At 45.6% G+C, this 22,449-nt stretch overlaps 1 protein-coding gene across 1 annotated transcript; it reads left to right on the forward strand.

Moving 5' to 3' along the window:
- Positions 1-1,731: 1,731 nt before the first annotated feature.
- LOC119318137 (subtilisin-like protease SBT1.4) lies at positions 1,732-4,291 on the forward strand. The gene has a single exon (XM_037592656.1). The coding sequence runs from the start codon at positions 1,745-1,747 to the stop codon at positions 4,085-4,087; it is 2,343 nt and encodes a 780-aa protein (XP_037448553.1). The 5' UTR covers positions 1,732-1,744; the 3' UTR covers positions 4,088-4,291.
- Positions 4,292-22,449: the final 18,158 nt, after the last annotated feature.

Consider the following 22,449-nt stretch of genomic DNA (forward strand, 5'->3'; position numbering starts at 1 on the left):
AAGTTTGCAATCTGCTCTCTACCGAACGCCACGGCGCCATCTCAAATCAAGAAGCTGTATCAGTACAGTGGCAAAACTGACGCCTTTTGCTTCCATATCAAAATGCTGGCAAATGCATGATTATTACCCTCTAATTAGACGATTATTGACGTGTCGTCATGCGAGTCTTTCAGTGTACACTACGATCCATCCAAAGGACATTATCGCCTACCTTTGCTTCTGTTATCAAAGACGATAACGTAGTCGTACGGGCCAAATAATGAAGAGGCGGAGGAGGACGTGCATGCAAGTAGTACGTGACGCGAGCCCTACCCATATGCCGCCTCATGCACACCACATGCAGGCACCTCTCGCACCCGCAGAGTTGCAGCAGTATGGTATAGCAATGCACATGTGATATCATGATAACAATTTTCAAAATTCAAATTTGTTTGAACATGATATCTCTGTATTTATTACCGACTGATCCTTCTATTATCTCTAGCCTTGTAGAGTTGATTCCTAGAGATATTGTAGGGTTAGTTGGCTTGTTACGCAAGACACCACCTCTATATATTGTAACAGACTCCGATGAATACAATTGAGTTGCATCATATAGTCTTCTACAAATTTTAAACATGCCAAACAATTCTGAAAAAAATATGGATGTTCAAGACACATATGTCGACAACCCCTAAAAATTCAGATTGGAATTCGAAATACACAAGGAGAAACAAAATAGACAAATTCAGATGTGAATACTATCATTTTTGCTTTTGTCTACCTTTGACATTATTCATGATGGATTCGTCTTTTTTGTTGCTCTATGTGCATGTTGAATTTTGATCTGAGTTTTTAGAGAATGTCGACATATGTGTTGTGAACATCCATGATTTCTTTCAGAATTTTTTGACATGTTTGAATTTTAATTTTACAAGTTGGTGTCATGGTAGCATTTGAGGGTTGGTAGCGTCTGATATTTTCCCTGCACCGTATGTGTAGGTGTGTTTTGGCTTCTTCTCCGGTTGTTCTCACGGTGACCCATCCTGATCTCATACAGTGCTACTCTCTCCTTTTTAAAATAAATAACTCAACTTTGTATTAAGTTAATACAAAGTCGAGTCATCTACTCCCTCCGTTTCGAATTACTTGTCTTGGATTTGTCTAGATACAGATGTATTTAGACTGCTAGATACATCCATATCTAGACAAATCCAAGACAAGTAATTCGGAACGTAGGGAGTATTTTGGAACGGAGGAAGTACGTCGCAAGCTCAGACGTTAGACGGTACACAACAGTAGTACCATCGAACAGTTGACAAGTCTGGTGCCTTCAATCATACGCCAACAGCCGGCACATGTAACATACATATACAACTAACCTAATTCAATACTGTTTTCACAAGTTGACGTGGGAGAAAAACTAGTACTGCATTCGGTTTGAGGACAAACATGCTCCATTCTTTTCCCGCCTAAAACGAAACGGAGCCATCGTGCGTTCGTACTCCATTATTGCGACATGCCAACAGCAGTTTAGAAAGAAGAATGTGCCGCTCGTAGGAGTAGTAGGATAACTGAGGCGGCACGCGAGAATGCAATAATGCAGCGCTAGAATATGTCCGATCCCTCTCCTCGGCCAGCGCACTGATCAGCGCGACCTACCCTCCGCGATGACTTGGATCGGCAACCCCGTCCTGCCGCGGTGGCCGCCGCCTACTTATACGCGCGCCCCGTCCCTTCTGGTACCGCACCTCTCGGAGCGACAATGGACCTCCTCAGGCCGCTCGCGCTCGCGGCGCTGTGCGTCGTACTGCTCGCCGCCGTCGCCGGCGCCGCGGCGACGGCCACGGATGTGGAGGCCCAGTCCTCCTACATCGTGCACGTCGTGGAAGCGCACGCGCCGCGGCTGCCACGCCGCGGCCTGCTGACAACCCGCGGGTACGGCTCGTTCCTGCGGGACCGCATCCCCGTCGAGATGTCCAGCCCGGCGCCGAGCGTGCTCTACTCCTACGAGCACGCCGCCACGGGCTTCGCGGCGCGGCTCACGGAGTGCCAGGCCGCGCAGCTGGCGTCGTCGGGCTCGGTGCACGCCGTCGTGCCCGACACGATGCAGGAGCTGCACACCACCCTCACCCCGTCCTTCCTCGGCCTCTCGCCGTCCTCCGGGCTGCTCAAGGCGTCCAACGGGGCCACGGACGTCGTCATCGGGGTCATCGACACCGGCGTCTACCCGGAAGGCCGCCCGTCCTTCGCCGCCGACCCGTCGCTGCCGCCCCCACCGAGCAAGTTCCGTGGCAGGTGCGTCTCGGGTCCGTCGTTCAACGGCTCCGCGCTCTGCAACAACAAGCTCGTCGGCGCCAAGTTCTTCCAGCGGGGGCAGGAGGCTCTACGCGGCCGTGCGCTCGGCGCGGACTCCAAGTCGCCGCTAGACACCAACGGCCATGGCACCCACACCTCCTCCACCGCCGGTGGCTCTGCTGTCGCGGGCGCCGGCTTCTTCGACTATGCCAGAGGAAAAGCCGTCGGCATGGCCCCGGGCGCGCGCATTGCCGTCTATAAAGCGTGCGGGGAGGAAGGGTGCGCGAGCTCTGACATCCTCGCCGCGTTTGATGAGGCCATCGCGGACAATGTCGACGTTCTCTCTGTCTCCCTCGGCGCCGTCGGCACGGCCCCGAACTTTTATAGCGATAACACCGCCGTGGGCGCGTTCCGCGCCGTCAGCAAGGGCATCGTCGTCTCCGCCTCCGCGGGAAACTCCGGCCCCGGAGATTCCACCGCATGCAACATAGCGCCATGGTTCTTGACGGTCGGCGCGTCCACACTCAACCGCCAATTCCCAGGCGATGTCGTTCTCGGCAACGGCCAGACCTTCACGGGCACTACTCTCTATGCCGGCGAGCCGCTCGGCGCGACCAAGATACCGCTGGTCTACGGAGGGGACGCGGGCTCCAAAGTGTGCGAGGAGGGAAAGCTGAACGCTACCAAGGTCGCGGGGAAGATTGTTCTATGTGAATCGGGTGTAAATGCCCGAGCAGCGAAACCATATGCCGTCAAGCTCGCCGGTGGCGCCGGAGCGATCCTCGCGAGCACAAAATCATTCGGCGAGCAGTCCATCACCAGCCCGCATGTCCACCCCGCCACGGCTGTGTCATTTGTCGACGCCGAGAAGATCTTCAAGTACATACGCGCTCAAACATCCCCTACCGCGACGATCGTCTTCCGCGGCACCGTGGTCGGCCCGACGCCTCCATCCCCTAGAATGGCGTCCTTCTCGAGCCGCGGGCCAAACTTCCGCGCGCCGGAGATCTTCAAGCCGGACGTGACCGCGCCCGGCGTGGACATCCTCGCCGCTTGGACAGGCGCCAACTCACCCACGGAGCTCGAGAGCGACACGAGGCGGGTGAAGTACAACATCATATCGGGCACGTCCATGTCATGCCCACACGTGAGCGGCATCGCCGCGCTGCTCCGGCAGGCGAGGCCAGAGTGGAGCCCGGCGGCCATCAAGTCCGCGCTGATGACCACCGCGTACAACGTGGACAGCTCCGGCGGCGTGATCGGTGACATGTCCACCAGCGACGCGTCCACGCCGTTCGCGCGAGGGGCCGGGCACATCGACCCCAACAGCGCCGTGAACCCAGGCCTCGTCTACGACGCCGGCACGGAGGACTACATCAACTTCCTGTGCGCGCTGGGCTACACCGCCAAGCAGGTCGCCGTCTTTGGCTCGTCCATCAGCTGTTCGAAGCGCGCGGGCTCCTCGGTCGGCGACCACAACTACCCCGCCTTCTCGGTGGTGTTCGCCTCGAACAAAGTGGCGGTCGTCACGCAGCGCCGTGTCGTGCGCAACGTCGGCAGCGACGCCGCGGCTGCGTACACGGCGAAGATCACCGCCCCGGACGGCGTTCGCGTCACGGTGAGCCCCGAGACGCTGCAGTTCAGCCCGACGGAGAAAACACAGGAGTACGTGCTCACCTTTGCGCAACGAACCACCAGTAGCGTCACGGAGAAGTACACGTTCGGGTCGATCGAGTGGAGCGACGGCGAGCACTCGGTGACGAGCCCTATCGCCGTCACTTGGCCGACGAGCAAGGTTGCAGAGATGTGAATGTGATCGCCGTTGGGTGTGTACTAGTACATAGTACGTGCGATTATGCGAGAATTTATCTCATTTGCTGTAAGTTTCACTTCCTGTGGTTGAATCAGTTAATCAAGATTCTTACTTTTTGATTTCAAAAGGAAGACTAGTATTCAAGTCAATACAACTACCACATTGGTAAATAAAAAATTATCAATGCAGATAATTTATTTTTTGACATATGTCAAGCGCCAGAATGTATTGTGCGTGGCTTTGTTGGCTTTAACTTTGGTATTCCTTTTAGGCGTCGGCTTACTCTTGCTACGCTTGAATAGTGGAATGGGGGTGTAGATAGGGTAAAACATGTTACAATGGGAGAAAACTAATATCATAGCTAGTGACATAGTGCAATAAACCGTTCCCTCGAATCGTTAACTCCTGAACTAATATCATAGTGACATAGTGCAATTAGCCGTTCCCTCGAATCTTTAACTCCTGGACAAATTTTAAGTTTATAACAAACACTTATAGTTAGGGCAGCATATTTTTTAGCTAACTGGAAAAGAAACATCAACTCCAATCACCCTCGTCAACATAGTCATCCGCCCTCTCCTCATTCCCATCCACCTCCATCGACCTACCCGCCGTGCGGTGTCGGTCTGCGTAGCCTCACTGCACCGCCCTATCCTTCTTATACATTCATCATTACATCATTTGTAGACCTAATCGAACAACAAGACACGTATTATTTACAAATTATGAAAGGACAGATTTCACATATGCTTGTCCTTGTATTGTGTGAGTATGAGAATATTCTTTCTAAATTACTTATCCAAAGTTATTGATCATTAACTTAGATTTTTGCAAGATTTTGGTGGCCTCCTCCGAGCCGTTGTCGCCTTGCCCATTGCTTTGAACCCCACTTTCACAGAGCTGAAAAACACTCACCACCTCCACCACTACCCACACCGGTTAACCCTTGGACTCCCCTTCACCCGTCATGTCTTTCCCATCTTTTAGTTGCCTTCGCGCGGTGACAATGTGTTTGGACGTGTTCGTCCACATGTCCGGCTCGGTCTTGAGTCATGGGGAGAGTATCTGGTGTTCCCATCCATTTTGGTGCTCCCATGCTCCAAATTTTGAAAATGCACATCTAAATGTTTCAAAAAATTCCAAAAAAATTGTGAATGTTCACATGACATGAGTGTACAAACTCTAAAAAATTGAAACCAAATTTGAAATACACATAGAGAAACAAAAAAGACAATTCAGCATGAATATTTTGCAGAAAACGCTCCAAACATTCCTGAAATGACGCTTTGGTCCACATCCATGTGATGTTGCCCATTGGATCACGATCCAACAGCCGAGGTCGCATCGGAGCACCTAAGCTTAGGTGCTCCGAGAGCACCAGATATTCTCCCTTGAGTCGTGTCCAAAACGTCTAAAACGCCAAAGATTTTCAGGCAACCGAAGATTAGCAAATGTGTCATAGACTTATATTTATGGCGGAAGTTTCTGTGCGACATCATATTAAGCCAGGTTTCTTTGCCTTCTTTATGTGTTTCACCAGATCCATCATTGTGATTGGTCACAAAAAAAAAAGATTCATCAAGGATATGATTCCTGTCCCTCCAATGCTAGGGCTCCTCAACTCACAGCGACAGTTCAGAATAGTACAGTTTGACAAATTTGATGCCTTCACTCATACGCCAAATGTGCACAACTAACGGCAACTAACCTCTATTAATTCAGTAGTTATTGCTTAGTTGACAGGCACTACAATAAGTTTAAGGACAACATGCCATTGGAGCAATGCCCCATATTTTCTTGCCAAAAACATAATGGAGGCGTCATGCGCTCTCACAAGGAAACGAGCCAACAAGAAAATGGAGGCAACGTGCATTTTCTTTTTGGCAGCATCGCGCGTTCGTACAAGGAACGAGATAACAACAATTTAGAAAGAAGAATGTGGGATAACTTAAGCAGCACACGTGAGCCTTGATGCCGGCCTCTGGCAATAATGCAGCTAGAATATGTGGGAGTTTATCTCATGCAAACGTTAACAATTCGGATCCCGCCAATTGTTTGGAACGGCGCGCGCCATTTACTTATTCGTGCCCTCCGTCCCTGTTGGCACCGCATCGCTGACCGCGTACACCCGACAATGGAGCTCCTTAGACCATTGGCGGCCCTCTGCGTCCTGCCATGGCCTTCTTCTGCTCCGACGGCGCATCCCAGAAAGCTTTGGCGGCGTAGGGATCCATGGCGGGGAGTGGCGCGGAGAGTGATGACTGTGGCTATGGCTGAGGCACCATGGCACCGGTTCATATAGAACAGGTGGGCGGCAATGGGACGGACGGGTGGCCCCCAAGAAGATGCCTCGGCAACCGTGTGCCATCAATGCGGGCGGCAGACGAACGGACGGGCGGACGTCGCTTCGTTTGAACGCGCGCCAGTCACCTGCATCGGAAAGCGGTGCGGGCGGCGCTCTCTCGGTCGGCACGCCGCCTCAATGCTGGCGACAGTGAGTGGTCGCGTCCGCTCTGGCCGAGCATGAATGCGGGCGCTGACGCTCTGGAGCGGCACTGATCGAAAACGCGCGGGAGGGAAGAGCGGACGTTTTTGATGGGCCAGGGCGGTCAGAAGCAGGCTTGGGATCGGTCCGAACTCCCGCAAACCCCCAATTTTTATCTCCGGTTTACGGGGCAAATCGTGCCCGGAGCGCCCCGCAGACCGATAAAAGTCGGCGTTGGATGACTTTCGCGGTCTGAATCGCGCAGCCCGAACAGTTACGAAAAGTTTCCTGATCGGCGTTGAAGATGCCCTAAGGTTGTCGCCTACTCATGGTGGTTGTACCTCTCTTCACCTACTCCTAAAAAGTATTACTACTAGGAAAAGGGCTATAGCTAACATGGACATTAATGACGCACCACATATGTGGTGCGTCATTAGAGTCCATATCACTAATGGCGCACCACACCCACGGTGCGCCACTACTAACAATTTTTTTTATTTTTTCAAACTAGTAATGGCACACCAGGGCATAGTGCGTCATTAATAGTTTTAACTAGTAATGTCGCACCACACGTTTTGTGCGCCACTGCTAACAATTTTTTTACTTTATTTTTCAAAACTAGTAATGGCGCACCAGGTTGTAGTGCGCCATTACTAGTTCAAACTAGTAATGGCGCACCACAACCACGGTGCGCCACTACTAACAATTAATTTTTTTTGCAAAACTAGTAATGGCACACCACATAACAGGTGCGCCACTAATGGCGCATTGTTAGGTGGTGCGCCATTGGTAACCTGAGAGCAGCTAGATATTTTGGACAGCCACCTATCACACTCACTTTTCCCACTTCATTCTCTCCACCTCCCCCTCCAAGCTTGTCTCGGATGCCTCCTCCTCCTCACCTCATTTGCACCATAGATTCACTCAAATTAAGTGGTTAAATTACCTTTTTTTGATAGGTAAGTAAGGGAAAATCTTTCTTTATGTTGTAGATCTACTTTTTTCTCCGTCCAACAACGTGCGCATGCACTTTTTATGGCCTAGATCTACGTATATTTGTGGTGTTGCATATGTTTGTGTTTGCAGATACCGGTATTTGAAATGCGATAGTTGCCAATATTTTGCCGGAATGTTGATTCATTTCCGTTTCGGCAAGAATTTGGTACTATGCATTTTTTGTCTTATTTTTAGGCAAAGTCATGCCAAATTAATTTTTTTGGTCCTAAAATATCGTTTTGCTCTACCCCGCAGGCGAACATGGTCCGCATGATGACTGAAGGCATCGTGAATATGTTTTTGAGCTCCGTGAAGGCCGAGATGCTTCAAAAAACGAGAAGGAGATAAGATGTTCGTATCGTAGATGCAAGCTGAAGAGCCTTATGGACCCGGATTCCGTACAGGTGCGGGACCACCCGCCCTTGCGTGGTTTCATGGATGTCTATCGGTGGCAAGGTGATGAAGATGACTATGAAGTCGTCCATGGGGGCCGGGCAAGAAATGAGGAAGGGCAACAAAACAACCGCGGCGAGGGCGGGCGAGAAGACGAAGAATCTCCAGGACATGATCACGAAGTAGATGCAGTACATAGTCATCATGTAGAAGATGCCGGACATGATGATGAGGAAGATGCCGGAGCAGACGAAGGGCATGATCATGAAGATGAAAATGCCGGAGTAGACGACGATGGACTATCGATGGGCTGGGTGCAGGACCCTCATATTCAAGAGCTGCTTGACAAGCAGACGGATAACGCAAGGGCTGCCATCCGAGAGAAAGCCAAGCTGGATCAACTGGAGATAGACGCGGTTACTCCATTGTATGAAGGATGCAGGCCCGAGGATACCCGCCTGAAAGTAACGCTCATGGCTCTGGAGATGAAGGTAAAACACAAAATGACCGACACATGCTTCGACGAGAACATGTCATTCTGGCACGAACGTCTTCCCAAGGGGAACAAGTGCCCGACTAGTTTCGAGGAGGCGAAGAAAATCGTGTGTCCTCTGGATTTACCGCACGTGAAATACCATGTGTGCATGAACAATGGCATCATTTATTGGGACGAGCACGCGGAGTCTACCATATGTCCGGTGTGCGGCGTCACTCGATACAAGAAAAGGAAGAAAGCTCCTCGAAAAGTGGTGTGGTACTTTTTGATCACTCCTCGTCTACAGCGGTATTTCGCAGACCCTAAGCTAGCAAAGCTCCTGCGTTGGCACGCAGATAGGGAGAATAAGAAGCGAGAAGATGATGGAAATGATCCGGAGATAAATAAAAAAGACAAGTTGTTGAGTCATCCTAAGGATGCGAGCCAGTGGTAAGCGTTGAACTTCGAACACCCAGAATTTGAGGACGATCCAAGGAACATCGTGCTAGGCGCGAGCACCAACGGAGTCAATCCGTTTGGAAGCCAGAGAAGCACACATAGCACCTGGCATGTGTTTGTGTGGATGTACAACCTTCCCCCCTGGTTGTGCATGAAAAGAAAGTACATTCACATGACTATGCTAATTAAAGGGCCGAAACAACCAGGGAACGACATCAATCTGTATCTGGGGCTGCTGAAAGAGGAGCTAGACACGTTCTGAAAAACGCCAGCCAATACGTGGGACGCCGCAGAGAAAGAATATTTCCCTATGAGAGCCGCACTGCTCATGACAGTGCACGACTATCTCGGTTACGGATATGTCGCGGGGCAGGTGGTCCACGGATTTTCTGGATGCGTCAGGTGCATGGATGACACAACGTATCGCCAGCTAGATAGAGATCTTGGGTCTTCTAAAATCGTGTTCATGGGATATCGAAGGTGGCTTCGCGACGATGACTCATGGAGAAAACGTAAGGATTTGTTCGATGGTGAAACCGAACCTCGAAGACGCCCGCGTACGAGGAGCGGCGAGGAAATAGACGAGCTATTGAAAAATTGGAAAAATTTCCCACTGCCGGGAAAGAAGCAAAAGGCGCCAGAGCCGGGAAAGAAGCGAAAGACGCCAGAGCCGCTACTGAAGGTATGTCAAACGAGGTCTGTTTTCTGGGACTTGTCGTACTGGAAGATCCTCCGTGTGCCTTACAGCCTTGATGTCATGCATATCACGAAGAACGTGTGCGAGAGTCTGCTTGGTACCCTGCTCAACATGCTAGAGAGGACCAAAGATGGGCTGAAAGCAAGGGCAGACTTGAAATCAATGGGCATCAGGGAGGAGCTTCACGCTAATGATGATGATGATGAGGCGAAGCAGGACACGGAAAGTCGTCGCAAAGGCAAAAAGGCCAAGAAGATCGGAAATGATTACCCTCCCGCGTGCTTCACTCTAAATCAGGAGGAGATCAAGCAGTTTTTCACCTGCCTCGTAGGAGTAAAACTTTCTTACAGTTACGCGGGAAAGATAAGCAGATACCTAAACTCAGCGAAGCAGAAGTTCAGCGGGATGAAGTCTCACGACTGTCATGTGCTGATGACGCAGATACTTCTAGTTGCAATCCGTGGGATCATGGACGCGCACGTCCATTAAACTCTATTTGGCCTATGCAACTTTTTTGATGTCATCTCTCGGAAGTCGGTTGGCGTGAGGCAACTCAGAAGGCTATAGGAAGAGATCGTGGTGATACTATATGAGCTTGAGATGTACTTCCCGCCCGCATTCTTCGATGTTATGGTGCACCTGCTGGTCCATATTGTGAAGGATATCATCCAACTCGGGCCGACGTTCCTGCACAGCATGATGCCGTTCGAAAGGATGAATGATGTCATCAAAGGATACATTCCAACATGTCACGTCCAGAGGGAAGTATAGCCAGGGGCTTTCTGACCGAAGAGTGCATCTCCTACTGCACGAATTATCTAGGCATCGAGAACCCCGTTGGTCTGCCCGTCAACAGGCACCTTGGCAGGCTCGCTGGATGGGGTCACCGCGATGGTCGCCGTGAAATGCATGTCGACTTCGAGGGTCAACTCGCCGACTTTGAAAGAGCAAACCTAGTCGCGCTACAACACATAGACGTGGTCGATCCTTGGGTGATAGAGCATAAAACCTTTATTTATAAGACGTACAATGACTGAGGCCAACAGAGGACGGACGAAGATATAATCAAAGAGCACAACTCATGTTTCACGCATTGGTTCAAGGAGAAGCTTCTGTCGTACCCTTTACATGAGAATTCTTCCGCGGAAGAAAAACTCATATTCGCCTTTCTCATAGGGCGCCGAGCATAACCTGATGACCTATGAGGCATACGATATCAACGGCTATACATTCTACACCGAGGATAAGGACATGAAGAGCGATGGTTATCAGAACTCCGGGGTAACGATGGAATCCTACACCGGTATCGACAAGGACAAATACTACAGAAGGATCGAGGAAATCTGGGAGCTGAGCTACGCTGGAGAGAAGGTCCCGATCTTCCGTGTCAGATGGGCCAAGCGTCCTAAAAGAAGACCGGTATTTCTCCATCATGGTTATACCCAAAGCCAAATCCAAGACCGCGGGCGCAAACGTCAGCGCGAAAAATGAGCCATGGGTACTGGCTTCCCAGGTAGACCAACGCTTCTTCATTACCGACCCGTCAAAGCCCAGTCGTGTTGTCGTGAGGAGAGGCAAAAGGAAGATCATCGGAATGGATGGAGTCGCCAATGAGCAAGACTTCGACAAGTACGGGGATCCGAAGATGAAACCCGACGACGATGATGAAGTGCCATACACCACAAGAAGAAGCAGGACCACCCTACCTAAAGGACGTCTGTTCAACAGAAGAACTCCATTTGCGGAAAAGGCAAGAAGATTGTGAAAAGGTAGCTAGCTAAGATCGATTGTATTTAAATTGTAGTCTTCATTTCTCGATTGTATTTCGACATATTGAAATGATATTTCTTCTGTTCTAGTCCTCATGAATATTTATTTATGTTTATTCTGGTATTGAATTTCTAACTCACAAAAAGTATTGAATTTGTTAATATTTTTTAAACTCATGAATATTTTTAAATTTCATGGGTACTTTTTGAATTCATGAATATTTTTTCAAATTTGTTGATATTTTTTCATATTCATAAATGTTTTACCAATTCACAAATGAATGCAACTAAAAATCCAAAAAAAATGATGATATTTTCAAATAACAAATTTGATGATATTTTTTCATATTCATAAATATTTTCAAATAAGAAATTTGATGATATTTTTTCACATTCATAAATGTTTTCAAATTTGATCGTCGTTTTCTAAAAAATATTAGATGCAACTAAAAATAATAATAATAAAAAGTTAGTAATGGCGCACCAGGAGAAGGTGCGCCATTGCTATCAGGGTACTTATGGCGCACCCCGAGGAGGTGCACCATTGGTATACCAATTTTTATAATATTTTTTTCATATTTTTTCAAATAACAAATTTGATGATATTTTTAAATAACAAATTTGATGATATTTTTTCATATTCATAAATATTTTCAAATAACATATTTGATGATATTTTTTCACATTCATAAATATTTTCAAATTTGATCGTCATTTTCTAAAAAGTTATTAGATGCAACTAAAAAAAATAATAAAAAGTTAGTAATGGCGTACTAGGAGAAGGTGCGCCATTGCTATCAGGGTACTTATGGCGCACCCCTAGGAAGTGCGCCATTGGTATACCAATTTTTATGATATTTTTTCAAATATTTTCAAATAACAAATTTGATGATATTTTAAAATAACAAATTTGATGATATTTTTTCATATTCATAAATATTTTCAAATAACAAATTTAATGATATTTTTTCACATTCATAAATGTTTTTAAATTTGATCATCATTTTTAAAAAAATTATTAGATGCAACTAAAAATAATAATAATAACTTGTAATGTCGCACCAGGAAAAGGTGAGCCATTGCTATCAGGGTACTTATGGCGCACCCCTAGGAGGTGCGCCATTGGTATACCAATTTTTATGATATTTTTTCAAATATTTTCAAATAATAAATTTGATGATATTTTCAAATAACAAATTTGATGATATTTTTTGATATTCATAAATATTTTTAAATAACAAATTTGATGATATCTTTTGACATTCATAAATGTTTTAAAATTTGATCGTCATTTTCTAAAAAATTATTAGATGCAACGAAAAATAATAATAAAAAAGTTAGTAATGGCGCACCAGGGAAGGTGCGCCATTGCTATCAGGGTACTTATGGCGCACCCTAGGAGGTGCGCCATTGCTAACCCTCCCCCCACTAAAATCTCCAATCTCAACCTCTCAATCCTCGATTGACCTGCGCTGCCCCCGACCTGCGCCGCCGCCCCGACCCACTACGCCGCCGCCTCTACCTGCGCTGCCGCCCAGACCCACTGCGCCGCCCCAACCCACTGCGCCGCTGCCCCTACCTGGCCCACTGCGCACCACCCTTCCAGGAGCTGCAGCTTCGTCCGCTGCGCGACGAGCAGCAACGCCGTCGACACCCACCGACAAGGAGAAGCAGCAGCACGTCCACCTCGCCGAGGAGCAGTAGCGCGTCCACCCCACTGCCTCCAGAGCGTCAATGTCCTCCGCCGCCGGTTATTCCCGAGGTGATTCCTCCCCTGTCCTCCACATCTCCATCCCCTCCCCTGCAAAACTTAGAGCCCGATTTTCTTGCTCTGAAAATCATGGCCTCCATGGCTCGATCGATCAAAATTGGTAGCCATAGTGAGTCATGTGTGCATCTTCTCTGAAATTAACCTCTAGTGCAGTATGCTTCCAATTTGCATCCCTGGCTTTGTGCATATCCACCAAACGCAAGTGCTTTATGTTCCTCATTGGATTTGTATGTGTCTTTTGATACGTCCATTTTGCATCATACTTTTATATCGATATTTATTGCATTATGGGATTTTATTACACATTATGTCATAATACTTATGCCTATTCTCTCTTATTTTACAAGGTTTACATAAAGAGGGAGAATGCCGGCAGCTGGGATTCTGGGCTGGAAAAGGACCAAATATTAGAGACCTATTCTGCACAGCTCCAAAAGTCCTGAAACTTCACGGAAGTCATTTTCAGAGTATATAAAAAATAATGAGTGCAAGAAGTTCCAGAGGGGGGCCACACCCTGCCCATGAGGGTGGGGGCGTGCCCCCCTGCCTCGTGGGTCCCCTGGTGGCCCTCCGATGCCCATCTTCTGCTATATGGAGTCTTTCGATGAGGAAAAATCACAAGCCAGCTTTTGTGACGAGACTTCGCCGCCACGAGGCGGAACCTTGGCGAAATCAATCTAGGGCTCTTGCGGAGCTGTTCTGCCGGGGAAACTTCCCTCCGGAAGGGGAAATCATCGCCATCGTCATCACCAACGATCCTCTCATCGGGAGGGGGTCAATCTCCATCAACATCTTCACCAGCACCATCTTCTCTCAAACCCTAGTTCATCTCTTGTATCCAATTCTTGTCTCCAAGTCTGGGATTGGTACCTGTGGGTTGCTAGTAGTGTTGATTACTCCTTGTAGTTGATGCTAGTTGGTTTATTTGGTGGAAGATCATATGTTCAAATCCTATATGCACATTAATAACCCTCTGATTATGAACATGAATATGCTTTGTGAGTAGTTACGTTTGTTCCTGAGGACATGGGAGAAGTCTTGCTATTAGTAGTCATGTGAATTTGGTATTCGTTCGATATTTTGATGAGATGTATGTTGTCTCTCATCTAGTGGTGTTATGGGAACGTCGACTACATGACACTTCACCATTATTTTGGCCTAGAGGAAGGCATTGCGAAGTAATAAGTAGATGATGGGTTGCTAGAGTGACAGAAGCTTAAACCCTAGTTTATGCGTTGCTTCGTAAGGGGCTGATTTGGATCCATATGTTTCATGCTATGGTTAGGTTTACCTTAATACTTTTGTTGTAGTTGCGGATTCTTGCAATAGAGGTTAATGATAAGTGGGATGCTTGTCCAAGTAAGGGCAGTACCCAAGCACCGGTCCACCCACATACCAAATTATCAAAGTACCGAACACGAATCATATGAACGTGATGAAAACTAGCTTGACGATAATTCCCATGTGTACTCGGGAGCGCTTTACATCATATAAGAGTTTGTCCAAGCTTGTCCTTTGCTACAAAAAGGATTGGGCCACCTTGCTGCACTTTATTTACTTTTGTTACTTGTTGCTCGTTACCAATTATCTTATCACAAAACTATCTGTTACCTATAATTTCAGTGCTTGTAGAGAATACCTTGCTGAAAACCGCTTATCATTTCCTTCCGCTCCTCGTTGGGTTCGACACTCTTACTTACCAAAAGGACTACGATAGATCCTCTATACTTGTGGGTCATGAAGACTCTTTTCTAGCGCCGTTGCCGGGGAGTGAAGCGCCTTTGGTAGGTGGAATTTGGTAAGGAAAAAAGATTTATATAGTGTGCTGAAATTTACCATCACTTGTTACTATGGAAAGTAATCCTCTGAGGGGCTTGTTCGGGGTATCTTCACCCCGACCAGTAGAGCAAAGAGTTGCTCCTCAAGCTACTGAACCTACTGAAAATGGAAATGTCTAATTTGAGATTCCTTCGGGTATGATAGAAAAATGGCTAGCTAATCCTTTTGCAGGAGACGGAACAATGCATCCTGATGAGCACCTAATATATGTGGATGAAGTTTGTGGATTATTTAAGCTTGCAGGTGTGCCCTATGATGTTATTAAGAAGAAGGTCTTCCCTTTATCTTTGAAGGGAGATGCATTGACATGGTATAGACTATGTGATGATATGGGATCATGGAACTACAAATGATTGAAATTGGAATTTCATTAGAAGTTTTATCCTATGCATCTTGTTCATTGTGATCGCAATTATATATATAATTTTTGGCCTCGCGAAGGAGAAAGCATCGCTCAAGCTTGGGGGAGGCTTAAATCAATGTTATATTCATGCCCCAATCATGAGCTCTCAAGAGAAATAATTATTCAAAATTTATATGCTCGGCTTTCTGATAACAATCGCACTATGCTCGATACTTCTTGTGCTGGCTCTTTTATGATTTAGACTATTGAATTCTAATGGGATTTATTGGAAAGAATTAAATGCAACTCTGAAGATTGGGACCTCGACGAAGGTAAGGAGTCAGATGACACCTAAGTTTGAATGTGTTAAATCTTTTATGGATACCGATGTTTTCCGTAAATTTAGCACTAAGTATGGACTTGACTCTGAGATAGTAGCTTCTTTTTGTGAATCTTTTGCTACTCATGTTGATCTCCCTAGGGAGAAGTGGTTTAAATATCATCCTCCCATAGAAGTAAAAGTAGCTGCACCTATTAAAGTTGAAGAAAAGACTGTCACTTATAATGATCCTGTTGTTCCTACTGCTTATGTTGAGAAACCACCATTTCCTGTTAGGATAAAAGATCATGCTAAAGCTTCAACTGTGGTTCGTAAAAGAAATATTAGAACCTATACACCTCCTGAGCAAATTAAAGTTGAACCTAATATTGCTATTGTTAAAGATCTCCGTCTGATAATATTGATGGGCATGTTATTCATTTCTGTGATGAAACTGCTAGAATTGCTAAACCTTGTGCTAAAGATTAACATAGACCTATGGTAGGCATGCCTGATATTTCTGTTAAAATAGGAGATCATTGTTATCATGGTTTATGTGATATGGGTGCCAGTGCTAGTGCTATACCTCATGACTTATACAAAGAAATTATGCACGATATTGCACCTGTTGAGATAGAAGATATTGATGTCACAATTAAACTTGCCAATAGAGATACTATTTCACCAATTGGAATTGCTAGAGATGTTGAAGTCTTGTATGGGAAAACTAAATATCCTGCTGATTTTCTTATTCTTGGTTCCCCACAAGATAGTTTTTGTCCCATTATATTTGGTAGACCCTTCTTGAACACAGTTAATGCTAAGATAGATTGCAAAAAGGATGTTGTTACTATTGGTTTAGGTGATATGTCTCATGAGTTTAATTTCTCTAAATTTCCTAGGCAACACCGTGAAGAGGAATTGCCTAGTAAAGATGAAATTATTGGTCTTGCTTCTATTGCCGTGCCTCCTAGTGATCCTTTAGAACAATATTTGCTAGACCGTGAAAATGATATGTTTATGAATGAAAGAAGGGAAATAGATGAAGTATTCTTTAAACAGGAACCCATCCTGAAACACAATTTGCCTGTTGAAATCCTAGGGGATCCTCCTCCACCCAAGGGTGATCCTGTGTTTGAGCTCAAACCGTTACCTGATACTCTTAAATATGCTTATCTTGATGAAAAGAAGTTATATCCTGTTATTATTAGTGCTAACCTTTCAGAGCATGAAGAAGAGAGATTATTGAAAACTCTGAAGAAGCACTGTGCTGCTATTGGATATACTCTCGATGATCTTAAGGGCATTAGTCCCACACTATGTCAACACAAAATAAATTTGGAGAAAGATGCCAAACCAATTCGTGATCACCAACGACGACTGAATCCTAAGATGAAAGAAGTGGTAAGAAAGGAAATACTAAAGCTCCTTGAGGCAGGTATAATTTACCCCGTTGCTGATAGTCAGTGGGTAAGTCATGTCCATTGTGTCCCTAAAAAGGGAGGTATTATTGTCGTTCCTAATGATAAAGATGAATTGATTCCGCAAAGAATTATTACAGCTTATAGAATGGTAATTGATTTCCGCAAATTAAATAAGGCCACTAAAAAAGATCATTACCCCTTACCTTTTATTGATCAAATGCTAGAAAGATTATCCAAACATACACATTTTTGCTTTCTAGATGGTTATTCTGGTTTCTCTCAAATACCTGTGTCAGCTGATGATCAATCTAAGACCACTTTTACTTGCCCGTTCGGTACTTTTGCTTATAGACGTATGTCTTTTGGTTTATGTAATGCACCTGCTACCTTTCAAAGATGCATGATGGCTATATTCTCTGACTTTTGCGAAAAGATTTGTGAGGTTTTCATGGATGATTTCTTTGTCTATGGATCCTCTTTTGATGATTGCTTAAGCAATCTTGATCGAGTTTTGCAGAGATGTGAAGAAACTAACCTTGTCTTGAATTGGGAGAAGTGCCATTTATGGTTAATGAAGGTATTGTCTTGGGGCATAAAGTTTCTGAAAGAGGCATTGAAGTTGATAAAGCTAAGGTTGATGCTATTGAGAAGATGCCATGTCCCAAGGACATCAAAGGTATAAGAAGTTTCCTTGGTCACGCCGGTTTTTATAGGAGGTTCATTAAGGACTTCTCAAAAATTTCTCGGCCTCTGACTTATTTATTACAAAAAGATATACCATTTGTTTTTTATGATGACTGGGTAGAAGCATTTGAAATACTTAAGAAAGCATTGACCTCTACACCTATTGTTCAGCCACCTGATTGGAATTTACCCTTTGAAATTATGTGTGATGCTGGTGATTATGCTGCAGGTGTTGTTCTAGGGCAAAGAGTTGATAAGAAATTAAATGTTATTCAATATGCTAGTAAAACTCTAGACAATGCCCAGAGAAATTATGCTACTACTGAAAAAGAATTCTTAGCAGCTGTATTTGCTTGTGATAAGTTCAGACCTCATATTGTTGATTCTAAAGTAACTATTCACACGGATCATGCTGCTATTAAATATCTTATGGAAAAGAAAGATACTAAACCTAGACTTATTAGATGGGTTCTCCTCCTACAAGAATTTGATCTGCATATTATTGATAGAAAGGGAGCTGAGAACCCCGTTGCAGACAACTTGTCTAGGCTACAAAATGTTCTTGATGACCCACTACCTATTGATGATAGCTTTCCCGATGAACAATTAAATGTCATAAATGCTTCTCGTACTGCTCCATGGTATGCTGATTATACTAATTATATTGTTGCTAAATTTATACCACCTAGTTTCACATACCAACAATAGAAAACATTTTTCTATGATTTGAGACATTACTTTTGGGATGACCCACATCTTTATAAAGAAGGAGTAGATGGTGTTATTAGACGTCGTGTACCTGAGCATGAACAGGAACAGATCCTACGCAAGTGTCACTCCGAAGCTTATGGAGGACACCATGCTGGAGATAGAACTGCACACAAGGTATTGCAATCCGATTTTTATTGGCCTACTCTCTTCAAGGATGCCCGTAAGTTTGTCTTGTCTTGTGATGAATGTCAAAGAATTGGTAATATTAGTAGACGTCAAGAAATGACTATGAATTATTTACTTGTTATTGAACCATTTGATGTTTGGGGCTTTGATTATATGGGACCTTTTCCTGCCTCTAATGGATATACACATATTTTAGTTGATGTTGATTTCGTTACTAAGTGGGTAGAAGCTATTCCAACTAGTAGTGCTGATCATAACACCTCTATTAAGATGTTTAAAGAAGTTATTTTTCCAAGGTTTGGAGTCCCTAGATATTTAATGACTAATGGTGGTTCACATTTTATTCGTGGTGATCTCCGTAAAATGCTTGCTAAATATGATGTTAATCATAGAATTGCATTGTAATGCCCTCGATGCGGCTATAGCTCCCACGTGTCGAGGCACGACTTAGAGACATAACCGCATTGAAAGCAATGTCGCAAGTTAGGCAATCATCACAAACATCCCATGTAATATAAGTAATAAGGGGAGATACATAGTTGGCTTACACTCGCCACATCACATCAAAGTACATAAATAACATGCAACATACAAACACTCATGGCCCGACTACGGCGCCGAAATAGAAAAGAACCCAACATGCGACAAGGCCCTGAATCGAACCCCAACTAGGCACCATTACTGATCATCAGGAAAAGACACGTAGTAACTCTAAGAGTCCTCATCGAACTCCCACTTAAGCTCGTAATCGTCACCTGGAGCGGAATCACCTGGACCTGCATCTGGAGTGATAGTATCTGTGAGCCACAGGGACTCAGCAATCTCGCACCCTCGCGATCAAGACTATTTAAGCTTCTAGGAAGGATAAGGCAAGTATATGTGGAGCTGCAGCAAGCGACTAGCATATATGGTGGCTAACTTATACGCAAAAGAGAGCGAGAAGAAGAGGCAAAGCACGAGCGAGAATCTAGAGAAACAACCTGCGCAAGCATAACTCCAACACCGTGTCCACTTCCCGGACTCCGCCGAGAAGGGGCCATCACGGTAACACACACGATTGATTCATTTTAATTAAGTTTTGTTCAAGTTATCTACAACCGGACATTAACAAATTCCCATCTGCCCATAACCGCGGGCACGGCTTTCGAAAGTTCAATCCCTGCAGGGGAGTCCCAACTTAGCCCATGACAAGCTCTCTCGGTCAACGAAGGAATAGACCTCCACCCGAGACACACCGATCAGACTCGGTATCCCAGTACAACAAGACGATTCGACATGCCAAAACAAGACCAGCAACACCGCCCGAATGTGCCGACAAATCCCGATAGGAGCTGCACATATCTCGTTCTCAGGGCACACTCAGATGAGACATCCTACGAGTAAAACCAAACCTCAAGTTGCCCTAAGGTGGCCCCGCAGTCTACTCGGTCGGACCAACATTCAGAGGAGCACTGGCCCGTGGGGGGGCTAAAATAAAGATGACCCTCGGGCTCCGGAAACCCAAGGGGAAAAAGGCTAGGTGGCAAATGGTAAAACCAATGTTGGGCATTGCTGGAAAAGCTTTAATCAAGGCGAACTATCAAGGGGTTCCCATTATATCCCAACCGTGTAAGGAACGCAAAATCCGGGAACATAACACCGATATGACGGAAACTAGGGCGGCAAGAGTGGAACAAAACACTAGGCGAGAGGACGAGCCTTCCACCCTTTACGAAGTATATAGATGAATTAAGATAACATAGAAATATAATGATATCCCAACAAGTAAATAAATGTTCCAACCAGGAACGGCTCCAATCTTCACCTGCAACTAGCAACGCTATAAGAGGGGCTGAGCAAAGCGGTAACATAGCCAATCAACGGTTTGCTAGGACATGGTGGGTTAGAGTTTCAACATGGCAATTGGGAGGCTGACAAGCAAAAGGTAGGCATCATAGCATTGGCATAGCAAAAGAGCGAGCAAACTAGCATAGCAAAGATAGTAGTGATTTCGAGGGTATGATCATCTTGCCTGCAAAGCTGTCAGAGTTGACTGGATCCTCAAAAGCAAACTCAACGGGCTCCTCATTAGCGAACTCATCTCCCGGCTCTACCCAAACAACACAAACAAGCAACAAGGATACAATCAACCACGTGCAAACTCAAATAATAAGATGCAATGATGACATGCTATGCGGGATGCAAAATATAAGATATGATAGGAAATGCATGAACCCGGCCTCTACTTGGAAAACAAAGTGTGCCACTGGAAAGATGGGATGAAATCGCTTGAAAACGATATAAAGAACGCCGGAATCGGAGTTACGGTTTGGAAATGGCAAGCATTTTAAGATATGACACCGGTCTGCGATTTGCAGCACGTAGGCATCTAAATGCAACGAAATGAACATGCTATAGCCACCAAACATGTCAACAAAATACATGGCAGGGATGCACACAAGATGCTTAACAAAATACTAGCACTGAGCCACGGCCAATTCATCCATTACGAGGTTCAAACAAGCATGGCAAAAACGCAAATGCAAAACAGATTCCAGACTTAGTGAAATTAACACTAGTCTGAAATTTCAGATCACGAAGCCCTCTTCGGAGCAACAAAATAACATGAAACATGACCTGATTAAGATAAGTAAGAACATGGCATGGAGCTACTCAACAAACTTAACAAAAGTCCCTAAGTGACCTGAGGCCAAAAGGGATCACAAAATATACTAACAAGCACACGAACATAGCTCAAACACAATCAGTTTTCAGACTTAGTGAAAACTGAGACATGCTGGAATTTAACTCACGAAGGCATATAAACGAGCTCGATGCACTCACTACGGTGCAAGTCATGGCAAGGCAAGCATACATCCATTAAGAATGAACAAAATGCTAGCTAGACATGGCAAGAACAATGGCATAGCATGCACGGATCAACTACAATAACTCCGGCAAAATCGCAAACGAGTTGACGATCTGCCCAGATTCACAACGAAGCAAAAGTAGAGCTCGATTGACTCAAGCTAGGGTGCTCTATAATTGCAAGTAAAGACATGGAAGGACAGAGCATAACATGATTAAAAAAACTTCTTTACTGATCATCCTCAAAAGAGGCACGGATCACTAGGAAATAGCAAGAACATATGGCATCATGAACTAAATAATCCCTGACTTAGTGAAAACAATTAAGTCCCTGAAAACAGATTTACCGGGTGCCTCACTTTGCAAGCTTGCACAAGTCACCACACACATCCTAAAAATGCATGGGTTGCACCTCTAGAAAGATGACAAAATGTTTAACAAAACATATGAAGGACTCACAGGCATATCATGCACACATAAATCATGGCAAAAATGACAAAAGTCTAAGATGAACTAGCAGATCTGACAAATATCTCACGAAGCCTCCTTCTAGCAACATTTCGGGCATCAAGATGAACTCAAATGATAATGATGTAATGGAATTAAATGATTAATCGTCGAGACGAACATTTTGATATATTATATGTCCAAAACGGAGGTACGGATGCGGAGATATCACCGGTCAAAGTATGCTCGAAAACTAGGGTTTTGGGAGAGAGTCAACCGATATAGATCTCAGATCCAGATTTGCACGCGGAACGAGGTTCGCCGGGGAGCTCGCCGGAGTTCCTGTAGATGACCGGAGACGGTGGAGACCGCCGGATCTGGAGCGGGGGCGGCCGGAGAGGGACTTGGGGCACCGGATCCGGCCGGTGGGCGCCCGGGGCGGCGGCGGCCGGTGGCGGCGAGGGGCGCCGCGGGCGGTTGGCGTTGAGGCGGCGGCTTGCCGGAGCAGAGTGGG

The sequence above is a fragment of the Triticum dicoccoides genome, chromosome 6A, assembly GCF_002162155.2.
Source record: "Triticum dicoccoides isolate Atlit2015 ecotype Zavitan chromosome 6A, WEW_v2.0, whole genome shotgun sequence".
Taxonomy (NCBI): Eukaryota; Viridiplantae; Streptophyta; class Magnoliopsida; order Poales; family Poaceae; genus Triticum; species Triticum dicoccoides.

What these genes read in the sequence shown, in the direction of transcription:
- LOC119318137 (XM_037592656.1), top strand. Translation starts at nt 1,745, where the DNA reads ATGGACCTCCTCAGGCCGCTCGCGCTCGCGGCGCTGTGCGTCGTACTG.